This window comes from Pongo abelii, chromosome 21 (genome assembly GCF_028885655.2).
Source record: "Pongo abelii isolate AG06213 chromosome 21, NHGRI_mPonAbe1-v2.0_pri, whole genome shotgun sequence".
Lineage (NCBI taxonomy): Eukaryota > Metazoa > Chordata > Mammalia > Primates > Hominidae > Pongo > Pongo abelii.
In genome coordinates, this window is record NC_072006.2 from 31,814,647 (window position 1) to 31,827,228 (window position 12,582).

A 12,582-nucleotide genomic window follows, 5' to 3' on the forward strand; every position below is an offset into this window, starting at 1 on the left:
AACTGCTCTAGCACTATTTGTTAAAAGGCTGTCCTTTCTTCATTGAATTGCCTTTGCAGTGCTTTTGTCAAAAATCAGCTGGGGGCTGGGCACAACGGCTTATGTCTGTAATCTTAGCACTTTGGGAGGCCAAGGCGGGAGGATCACTTGAGCCCAGAAGTTTGAGACCAATCTAGGCAACATAGGGAGATTCCATCTCTACCAAAAAAAAAAAAAAAAGAATTAGCCAGGCATGGTGGTATGCGCCTGTAGTCCCAGCTACTTGGGAGGCTGAGGCAGGAGGATCACTTGAGCCAGGGAGGTTGAGGCTGCAGTGTGCTGTGACTGCACCACTGCACTCTGCCTGGGCGACAAAGTGAGACCCTGTCTCAAAAAAAAAAAAAAAAAATCAGCTGGAACTAGTGTGGTGGTGTGTACCTGTAATCCCAGCTACTCAGGAGGCTGAGGTGAGAGGGTTACTTGAGCCCAGGAGTCAAGACCAGCCTGGACATCATAGTGAGACCCTGTCTCAAAAAAACACCAAAAACAAAATCAAATCCTAATCAGTTGGACATATTTATGTGATTCTATTTCTGGGATCTATAGATCAGCCTATCCCATTGATCTGTGTGTCTACCCCTCCACCTGAAACAATGTCTTGATTACTGTACCTAAATAGTAAGCCTTAACATTGGGTAGGTTGATTCTTCCCATTTTATTCTTCTTTTTCTAAATTGTTATACCTATTCTAGAACTTTTGCCCTTTCATATAAATTTCAGAATAAGCTTGTCTATATCTACAAAAACATCTTGCTGTGATTTTTAAAGACTTTTTTTTATTGTAGTAAGATATAACATAAAATCACTTTAACCATTTTTAAGTGTACAAATCAGTGGCAATAATTACATTCACAATTTTGTGCAACCAATATCACTACCTACTTTGAAAGCTTTTTCTTCACCCCAAAGGGAAACTCTTTAATAACCATGAAGCAGTAATTCCCTATTTCCCGCTCCCCCTAGCTGCTGGTAACCTCCAATCCACTTTCTGTCTCTAAGAATCTGTGTACTCTAGATATTTCATGTTAAGTGGAATCATTCAATATTTGTCCTCTTGCAACTAGCTTATTTCACTTAGCATGTTTTCAAGGTTCACTTGTGTTGTCTCATGTATCAAAATTTCATTCCTTTTTAATGCTGAATAACATTTTATTTTACACACACACACACACACACACACATACATACCATATTTTGTTTACCCATTCATCCACTGATAGATATTTGGGTTGTTTCCACATTTTGTTTATTGTGAATAATGCTATCAACATTGGAATACAACAAAGGGTTTCATGAACACAGATGCTGCGAGGATTAGAGGACAGCATCAACAAGTTATCAACATATTTGACCAGAGCAACTAGGCAAAAGAAAGAAATAAAGGGCATCCGAACTGAAAGGACGAAGTCAACGTGTCCCTATTTGCAGTTGATATAATCTTATATACAGAAAACTCTAAAAGCGCCACCAAAAAACTAAGAACTGACAAACTCAGTAAAGTTGCAGGATACAAAATCAACACACAAAAATCAGAAGCATTTCTATATAAGAGCAACGAACTAGCAGAAGAAGAAATCAAGAAAGCAATCCCATTCTCGACAGATTTTTTAAAAACTTCCAAAAACAACCGTAGGAATAAATTTAACCAAGGAGGTGAAAGCCCTCTTTACAAGGAAAACTATAAAACACTGATGTAAGAAATTGAAGACGTCACAAAAAAATGGAAAGAGACACCACGTTTGTGGACTGCAATAATTAATATTGTGAAAAAAACCATACTACCAAAGCTACCTACAGATTCATTGTAATCTCTACACCAATGACATTCTTCACAGAAACAGAAAAAACAATCCTAAAATTTGTATGGAACCACAGAAGACCTCAAATAGCCAAAGCATTTCCTTTTTTTTTTTTTTTTTTTTTTTTGAGACAGAGTCTCGCTCTGTTTGCCCAGGGTAGAGTGTAGTGGTGCAATCTTGGCTCACTGCAGCCTCCTTCTCCCCAGGTTCAAGAGATTCTCCTGCCCCAGCCTCCCAAGTAGCTAGGATTACAGGCACCCACCACTGCACATAGCTAATTTTTGTATTTTTATTAGAGACAGGGTTTTGCCATGTTGGCCAGACTGGTCTCGAATTCCTGACCTCAGGTGATCCGCCAGCCTCGGCCTCCCAAAGTACTGGGATTATAGGCATGAGCCGCTGTACTCAGCCAACCAAAGCATTTCTGAGCAAAAAGAACAAAACTGGAGGCATCATATCACCTTACTTCAAAATATGCTACAAAGCTATAGTACCCACAACAGCATGATACCAGCATAAAAACAGATACACAGACCAGTGGAAGAAAATAAAGAACTCAGAAATAAATCCACATATTCACAGCCAACTGGTTTTCAATAATGGAGTCAAGAATATTCAGTGGGGGAAAGGACAGGTTCTTCAATAAATGGTGCTGGGAAAACTGGGTATCCATGTGCAGAAAAATAACACTAGGCCCCTCTCTCTCACCACATACAAAAATCAAATTTAAATGGATTAAAGGCTTAAGTATAAGACCTAAAACCATAAAACTACTAGAAGAAAATATTGGGAAAATCCTTCAGGACATTGCTCTGGGCAAAGATGTTTTGTGTAAGATGTCAAAATCACAGGCAACAAAAGCAAAAATCGACAAATAGGATTATATCAAGCCAAAAAGCTCTACAAAGCAAAGGAAACAAGAGAGTGAAGAGACAGCTTATAGAATGGGAGAAAATATGTGGAAACTATCCATCCAACAAGGGATTTATAAGCAGAATATACCAGCAATTCAAACAACTCAATAGAAAAAAAACCTGATTTAAAAATGGGCAAATGATCTGAATAGACATTTGTCCAAAGAAGACATACAAATGGCCAACAGGCATATGAAAAACATCTCAACATCAGTAATCATCAGGCAAATGCAAATCAAAACCATAATGAGAAATCATCTCATCCCAGTTAAAATGGCTATTATTAAAAAGACAAAATAACAGATGCTGGCGAGGATACAGAGAAAGAGGATACTAGTTCACTGCTGGTGGGAATGTAAATTATTTAGTACAGCCACTATGGAAGACAGTATGAAGATTGCTCATAATAGATCCACCACATGATCCAGCAATCCCACTGCTGGGTATATATCCAAAAGAAAGAAAATCAGTATATTGAAGAGATACTGCATGCTCTAAATATTTTATCACAGCACTATTCACAAGAGCGAAGACATGGAATCAACCTACGTGTCCATCAACAAATGAATGGACAAATAAAATGTTGTATATATTATACAATGAAATATTACAAATTGTGTATATTATACAATGAAATATTCACAAAAAGAATGAAATCCTGTCCTTTGCAGCAACATGAATGGAACTGGAGGTCATTATGTTAAGTGAAACAAGCCAGGCACAGAAAGATAGATATTGTTTTCTCACTCAGATGTGAGAGCTAAAAAAACTGATCTCATGGAGGTAGAGTGTAGAATGGTGGTTACCAGCTGCTGGGGGGCTGGGGAGATGGAGGTTAATGGGTATAAAAATAGAGTTACAAGGAATAAGGTCTAGTGTTCAATGGCACAATAGTCATTATGACTATAGTTAGCAATAACTTATTCATTATTTCAAAATAGCTAGAAGATGTGAAATGTACTCAACACAAAGAAATGATAAATGTTTGAGGTGATGGATATCCTAATTACTCTTATTTGATCATTATACATTGTATGCATGTATCAAAATACCTCATGTACCTCATAAATACGTACAATTATGTATCAATTTAAAAAGTAAAATTAAAAATACATTTAAAAACATGATACAAAAACCTAAAAAAGTGAATTCACTAAAAAAGTGAATCAAATAAAGAGGGAATTCAAAATATCCTGTAACTATTAAGGAAGATGAATCAGCAGCTAACAAATATCTCCACAAATAAGACACTAAGGATCAAATGATTTTACAGTAGAGAGCTACCAAGTACTTGAGGTTCAGTTAACTCTAATCTTACATCTTCTCCAGAGATGAGAAAGAGTGAAAACTCCTCAAATTATACTTATTAAAGGTTAGTTTAACATGATATCAAAACCGTAACAAGGACAGGAAGGGAAAATTATCAGACATTCTTACTGAAATAGATACAAAATTCTAACCAAAATATTAGCAAACTGAATCCAACAATGTGTAAAGTAAGGAAATAATATGTCATGCTCAAGTTGGGTTTATCCCAGGAATGCAAATGATCATCAGGCCCTAGCTTGTGCAATAGGGTGATGGTGGTGCTGTTTACAGAGAAAGGAAGCATGGAAGTCTGGGGCTAAGATCACAAGAAGGAATATGCACTGAACGTAGGGAGCTTTGACTACCCAGGTAGGGCTGTCCAGGCAGCAACTGCCAGTGCTGGTTTGGAGACAGCACTGAGAATCACCAGAATAGATGTGGCACCACAAGTCCCACATGCAGGAAACAGAGAGAAGAGAGAAAAGGACCAGGTCTGAATCCTAGACAAGCCCAGTGTTTAAGGAAGAGGAAGAGGATTCCCTAAAAAGACTGGCCAGAGAACGAAGGGAAGAAAAATCCAGGAAGACAAGAAAGATGATGATTCAAAGCCATGCAATGAGAGAAAAAGGGGACTGAAAAATTCCATCACTGAGGCCCACTATGACAGGACAGTTTCAGGATGTGGTGAGGGAAGAGGCCAGACCATTGTGAGCAGATGTGTGACTAGACAAGAAAAAACAGGACTAGGAAGCATGGCTGATGCTTACAAGACTGGCTGAGGAGGGACACAGGGAGTATGCAAGGGCAAAGGGAGAAGCCGATAAAAGGATTAACAAATCTTAGACCATGGAGACAGGAAAAAGGAGAGAGGGTGGTGAGAAAAACTACAACATAGTTTTTGTCCTCCATATTTCCAGAATGGAAAGATCAACTGTTCTTTAGTCACAGTCCCAAGGCATCCTAACTGATGAGTGATAACTTGCTTTTTTTGTTGTTGTTAATTTTGAAGTTCAGGGGTACATGTGCAGGATGTACAGGTTTGTTACGTAGGTAAACGTGTGCCATAGTGGTTTGCTACACACATCATCTCATCACCTCGGTATTAAGCCCAGCATCCATTAGCTATTCTTCCTGATGCTCTCCTTCCTCCCCATCACCCTCCAACAGGCCCCAGTGTGTGTTGTTCCCCACCATGTGTCCATGTGTTCTCAACTCCCACTTATGAGTGAGAACATGTGGTACCTGGTTTTCTGTTCCTGCATTAGTTTGCTGAGGATAATGGCCTCCAGCTCCATCCATGTCCCTGCAAAGGACATGATCTCATTCCTTTTTATGGCTGCATAGTATTCCATGGTATATATGTACCACATTTTCTTTATCCAGTCTATCACTGATGGGCATTTAGGTTGATTCCATGTCTTTGCTACTGTGAATAGTGCTGCAATGAACATACATGTGCATGTATCTTTGTTACAGAATGATTTATATTCTTTTGGATATACACCCAGTAATGGGATGGCTGGGTCAAATGGTATTTCTGCCTCTAGGTCTTTGAGGAATTGCCACACTGTCTTCCACAATGGTTGAACTAATTTACACTCCCACCAACAGTGTAAAAGCGTTCCTGTTTCTCCACAGCCTTGCCAGCATCTGTTCTTTTTTGACTTTTTAATAATAGACATTCTGACTAGTGTGAGATGGTATCTCACTGTGGTTCTGACCTGCATTTCTCTAATGATCAGTGATGTTGAACTTTTTTCATGTTTGTGATGACTTGCTTCTGAGGTTGATTATGCTTCTGAACGTTGGCAAACGGCAACAGCCTCCGTCCAGTGACCATGCTTCCATGGTTAAAGGTGAACCAGTCCTTGAAAGCCCACCTATCCCTAACCTCCACATTCACCTAAATGAAGAAGGTAAGAAGCAGAAGGTATTGAGGAAAGGCCCCAGGGCACATGAGTATAAAAAGCTAAAATGGGGCCACGGGTCTCGAACAAGAGGGAGTACACTGGCCCCCTGGGGACAGAGGAAAGGAGCAGGTTGACAACAAGACACCGCAGCAGCCACACAGCCTCTTATGACTACCCTTCAGGTCACATGCACAGAGAACTGGAGACTTGGAAAGGCTGTATGATTTGTATAGGAGCCAGGAATCAAATCACCTCTGTCTGACTACAAGGCTGATATTCTTCAACATAGTCTCCCCATTTGTCCTCCTTTAAACTTTGATAGCATTTCTGGGATCATCTCATGTCACTTCCCACACTCTGGCTTTCACTCATTATATATGGGTTTGTTTCACTTACATCCACCTTACTCTAGAATTGAAGTTCTTTGTGTAGCCCTACAGGCTTTCACATGGCAAATGCTCACTGAAGAAGTGAATACGTTTATAATGACCAAATCTGTTACATGCCAATTTGCTTTCAACAGTGCTTTTGCAAATGTCTTTCATGAGTGATACAGTCCATCCCCACTCCAATCTTCTGTGCAGCATGCATGTGCTCAGCACTCCTCTGCCATACACATTACAAAGGCAAAGCCACATTGCACATCTCATTTACCACAAGCTCCAAATTAGCAAATTTAGTCTTACTAAAGAGATTTCACCACCTTTGCAGGTATGAGACCAAAAGCCTCTTCTTACCTGAATTTTGATGGGCCAGGTGAAATTACTGACATAAACAAAGAAAGTGATATTTGGGTGGTTGCGAAAATCAAACTTCTCATTAGAGAAACTATCTTTGTACTCCTTAATGTTGGTTTTTGAAACAACAGGCATCTCTTCTCCAGCCTGGGTTCCAGCTGTTAAAAGAAAAACATGAAAGAGAAGAGACATTTTTTGGGGGGCTAGCGGGAGAACAGAATCTGGCCTCATTAATAATAAGGACAATAGCATTTATCAAACATTTCCTGTGTTCCAGTAATAGCATTTAAGAGCTCAATCTCATTTAATCCTCACAGCTGCCCTATTATCTTCATTTACAGACTGCGAAATTGAGGTTCAGAGAAATTAAGTAACTTCCCTCAAGTCACACAGCCAGCAAGAAATGGAGGTAAGATTTAAAGCTGGGCAGGCTGATATACAAGCCTATGCCCCTAACCAAAATGGTTTTACCGGCCGGGTGCGGTGGCTCACATCTGTAATCCCAGCACTTTGGGAGACCGAGGCGGGTGGATCACCTGAGGTCGGGAGTTCGAGACCAGCCTGACAAACATGGAGAAACCCCATCTCTACTAAAAATACAAAATTAGCCAGGCGTGGTGGCGCATGCCTGTAATCCCAGCTACTCAGCAGGCTGAGGCAGGAGAATCGCTTGAACCTGGGAGGCAGAGGTTGCGGTGAGCCAAGATTGTGCCATTGCACCCCAGCCTGGGCAACAAGAGCGAAATTCCGTCTCAAAAAAAAAAAAAAAGAAAAAAAATGGTTTTACCAGGAATCCATGTAACTCCCTTCCACCCTTGCCCCACCCCCAAACAGGCGACACACATGATCATGAAAATACAGATACCACTAGAATCCTATTAACAAGCACTGGCATTCACTTTGCCCACACCACTTCAATTCCTTTGCATTTCCCCTTTACACCTCCTTGGCAATGCACCAGACTCCCATGCCAGTAATGCTGATGTACCGCTCACTGCCTAACCCACAGTAGCAGGGAGGAGAGGCTCAAGGGGTCACTCAGTCCTCCCTTCTACCGCCAGCTACCACAGTATTTAAGTCCCCCTAATCTGGTATAACTCCATCCTATTCCCAGAGAGTCCTTCCACATTCCACATTCTCCCTTAGCCAGGAATTCAAGTGCCGATAAAGACTGATGAAATGGACTTTTTTCCATGTCTGAGTTAGACCCTATGACTACAGCCCACATTATCATGTCTTCATTGAGACACTCATTGCAATTTTTTTTTTTTTTTGAGATGGAGTTTCGCTTTTGTTGCCCCGGCTGGAGTGCAATGATGCAATCTTGGGTCACTGCAACCTCCGCCTCCCAGGTTCAAGCAATTCTCCTGCCTCAGCCTCCCAAGTAGCTGGGATTACAAGCACGCCCCACCACACCCAGCTAATTTTGTATTTTTAGTAGGGACGGGATTTCACCATGTTGGTCAGGCTGGTCTTGAACTCCTGACCTCAGGTAATCCACCTGCCCCAGCCTCCCAAAGTGCTGGGATTACAGGCATGAGCCACCGCCCAGCTCATTGCAAATCTTTCACGTGCCTGGAGATGTTGCCTTTCTCCAAATACTCTGATAATTCAGACTTTTTCTTAAAAGTCTCTCCTCACTGCAAGTTTCTGAACTTTTCTCAAATTCTACACAATGTTTTAAGATGATAAACATAAGTGGCGTGCACAAGGCAATATTCTTATTTTGCATCACTCTAATTGGTTTGTGTTTTTGATCAAAAAAAACCCAGTACTGTAATAGTAATAATGATAAAATATAGTCACCATTTACCACATTTCAAGCACTATATTGAGTACTTCATTTATTATCTCATTTAATTCTCACATCACTCTACTTGGGAAGGTGTTTTTTTTTTAATTTTTTTTTTGAGATGGAGTTTCACTCTGTCACCCAAGCTGGAGTGCAGTGGCGTGATCTCCGCTCACAGCAACCTCTACCTTCAAGGTTCAAGCGATTCTCCTACCTCAGCCTCCTGAGTAGCTGGGATTACAGGCACACGCCTCCACGCCTGGCTGATTTTTGTATTTTTAGTAGAGACGGGGTTTCACCATGTTGGCCAGGCTGCTCTCAAAACTCTTGACCTCAGGTGATCTGCCCACCTTGGCTTCCCACAGTGCTGGGATTACAGGCATGAGCTATCACGCCCTGCCAGGACGGTGTTTTTACTATCCTACTTTATACATGAGGAAACTGGCTCAGAAACCTTAAGTAACTTGCCTAACAGCACGGTGCAAGTAAATTTAATGGACAAATTTCAAACCCATATCTACTTGTTATCAAGTAGTGATTATCTTTTTTCTTTCTTTTTTTTTTTTTTTTTTTTTTTAAGAGATGGGATCTTGCTCTGTCTGTCCACACTGGAGTGCAATGGCGCGATCATGGCTCAGTGCAACCTCCAACGCCTGGGCTCGAGTGATCCTCTCATCTCAGCCTCCCGAGTAGTTGGCATTACAGGTATGAGTCACACACCCGGGTTTTTCTTTTTTTTTTGTAGACAGGGTCTCACTATGTTGCCCAGGCTGGTCTTAAACTCCTGAGCTCAAGCAATCCTTCTGCCTCAGTCTCCCAAAGTGTTGAGATTAAAGGCATGAGCCACAGCACTTGGCCTTCATCCTTTATTTCTTTAGATTTTCTATACAGTAGATCTTCAGTGAATCACAGTAAGGTAGACAGCAAGAGCTGTGCTTTTAGAGCTTGATGTAATTCCCAAGTTACATTTCTCTGCACCTACTAAAATCTCATTTTATTTAAAATGTTTTCATTTACTGAAATGAGTCATTTGAATTTTTCACTTCCGAAGCACGGATGTAGGCAATGATGGTAGTGCCAGTGGCCACAGCAAGAACAGAAATGGTGGTGGTGGGCTAGGGTAGTAACCACACACTGAGCCTGACACCACAGCAAGCTCTGGTAGATATAACCTAATTTAATCTATACAACAATTCTAAGAGGTAAGTATCATTATCCTCACTTTACAGATGAATAAAATAATGCTAAGGTTTAGAGAGGGATTTAGATACTTGCTCAAGGTCTCATAGCTAGTAAGTGGCAAGGGTGGATTTCAAACCAATCTGTCTCCTGAGCTCGCTTTCTCAATTTCTATATTACATTTCTTAATCTATCACACCTCCATTTGGGGGGTCTTCTCTAGGTATGTCTTTACCTGAGAAACTGGCAGCCCAGGTGATGTTGAGGTTGAAATTCTTGGAGGCATTGATAAACATGTCCAAATCCCTGTTTTGCTGATGAGAGGTACAAATCATTACAAAATTAATTAAAACAGTTTCTAGATTTTAAAATAAAGCAATAAAGTTTACTCCTCTAAATGTTCTTAATCACAAATATTTTATGATGTCTTTAGAGAAACTCACAGAGGAGTTAGGAAAATTTCTAACCAATTTTCCTTAATACAAGCAATATATCCCAATAAAATTTTATTCCCTCCCATTAAAGTATACTTTAATGCTTTATCAAATGCCTAACTGCATGAGAAAGTGCCTTTTAAAAAGACCCCTATCAGAGCACAATGATTTGCATCTTCTGACCTGTGCTGGGGAATCACCCTCCTAAGGATTCTCTGGGAAGCTGTTTTCAAATGTCTGAAGTTCACTCCTACCAATAAAACACTTGATCAAGTGCCCTAAATTATATTTATTTATAACTGAAACCCATATAATTCTAAACTCATAGATTATATACAGTGTAAAACTTCTCCAAAACTGGAAACAGCCTTTAAAAAAGGCATATAGAGCTGAAATGTACTTAATTTAAAAAATAATTTTATTATATTCATGATTTGAAAAATATTTTTCTCTTACTAAAAATATTATTTCAAGAGAAATATGATTGAGTATGGCTTCTTAGTTTTGAAAACCTTGTCTACCACTTAGAGATATAGCAGTTCACAGGGCTAATCTAACTTAGTTTATTTTGATCCCTGGTCTTAATGACTAATAAAAATATTGCTGAGGAATCTGTTAAGCCAATGGAGGAAGTGTACTGTTGGTGATGTTAGGTAAATTATAACATTAATAATTAGTCAAACTGAAATTTGACTAGTCCATCTCTTAACTGGGGTCAAACAATTATTTTTGCAAACTAATCAATGTTATATTTTTATCTTTTACAGATGCATCCGACTGTACTGAAATTATTCGATTTTAAAAGATCTTAAGAGAGGTTAGAGTAAGATTTTTAAGGGTGTTGTTTTGATCATTTTAATAGCACAAAATCACAACAATGGAAACATTTCCAAACAGCTGTTTTTAAAATGTGATCAGTAAACCAGAAGTTTCTCTCACAAAGCAGTTACCTTCTCATTTACTGATAAGACCTCACCTTCACCTTGAAAGGACAGCTCACATGTTTACTTATTTGTATTTAGTATTTGCTGGCAGCACACAACTAACAATTACAGTCATCCCTTGGTATATGTGGGTCATCGGTTCCAGGACCCCCTGAGCATGCCCAAATCCACACATACTCCAGTCCGCAGTCCGCCCATGGAACCCTTGCATATGAAAAGTCCACCCTCCGTATACTCAGGTTTCACATCTTGCAAATACTATATTTTCATTCCACGCTTGGTTGAGAAAAGTCTGTGTATAAGTGGATCCTCACAGTTTTAACCTGTATTGCTCAAGGGTCAACTATATGTCTTTCCACAGAAAGAATCAATAAACTTAAAATCTTTGTGCTTTTATAGAAGACAGAACATATGCATTTGGATAACTCTAGTAAGTATTCTACCATAAGATAAACTGGGAAATCCAGAAAGGTCCAAATACTTTCATGGTTGCTTCCCACCTGGTTAAGAAGTATTACAAAGATTCTACTATATTTATTTTTTTAATGAAATTAATGGCATCAAGTACATCCTGAAAGATTTTGAGCACTTCAAACGCTTGCTTATGAGGCAGTGAATACATTTCATATGTGGTACTTTTGTTATAATCTTATTCTAAAATCTTTAAGAAAAAAATTCCAGTCAATACAGCCACTCAAATGATATATTAATACCTATAGTTTTTCCATAAAATAATTCATTTAAAGTAATTTATTATTTTTACTTAAAAAGCAATTTACTTTTGAGAATGTATCCTTTCTAGTACATTTTTTCTTAATTTTATCATTGAAATAGAATATTAAAAACAAATCCTATTTTCATTTACTTGTATAGTAAACATACCACACTATAGACTTTGTTATACTTTTAAAATTAAATTTAGCAATGTTTATAGATAACATTTGTTAACAAAGCAATATACTTTGGCTTACTGCCATATTGTTTTCCATGTATTATTTGTCACATTTATTGTCAATGGAATTTTGTAATGGTAAATGGCTTTGTGTACATTCCTGAGAAGTAAGAAATCTCCAAGGAAGTTCCTAAATAATTTACCATTAAGTTTAGCAAAATTTCTTTAAATATTGAAGTGGGTACTGCATGGCTTTATATTTCATTGAAGAAACTGTACAGGTGCATCTTCGTGTTCTGGATGCTTCAGTTTTAAATGTCATGCAGTGTAGCCTTCCTTCTACCACTAGGTAATACCTTCAGGCAGGTTGGGCTTCATCGTTAATGACAGCAGATAAAAAAATCCACATTTTACATACATATTTTAACAATTTAAATTATTCCTGGCTAACTTCTTAATGGACCCAACTAAGCCTTTGCTGTTTTGCTTCCTAATGAGGCTAAGAACTCACTCTAGGAGCAGAAGTGTCCCCTCCCTTGCTGTCTGATTGGGGCTGCATCACTGGCATTTCAATCAGCAGTGTCTTTAAGCCTCTGGTCACTCTTGAGAGAGTAAATCCAGGCTCTGCTATCTG

The 12,582-nt window shown here is 39.1% G+C and overlaps 1 protein-coding gene across 2 annotated transcripts in view; it reads right to left on the bottom strand.

Moving 5' to 3' along the window:
• The window catches only part of ATRN (attractin), a 172,210-nt gene that overhangs the window by 40,105 nt on the left and 119,523 nt on the right, over positions 1–12,582 (bottom strand). For both annotated transcript variants that reach the window (XM_024238860.3, XM_024238861.3), the window contains exons 23-24: positions 9,914–9,992; positions 6,708–6,865 (exon numbers count right to left, since the gene is read on the bottom strand). In XM_024238860.3, coding sequence (XP_024094628.1) covers positions 6,708–6,865; positions 9,914–9,992 — 237 coding nt within the window. The remainder of the gene's footprint in view (positions 1–6,707; positions 6,866–9,913; positions 9,993–12,582) is intronic.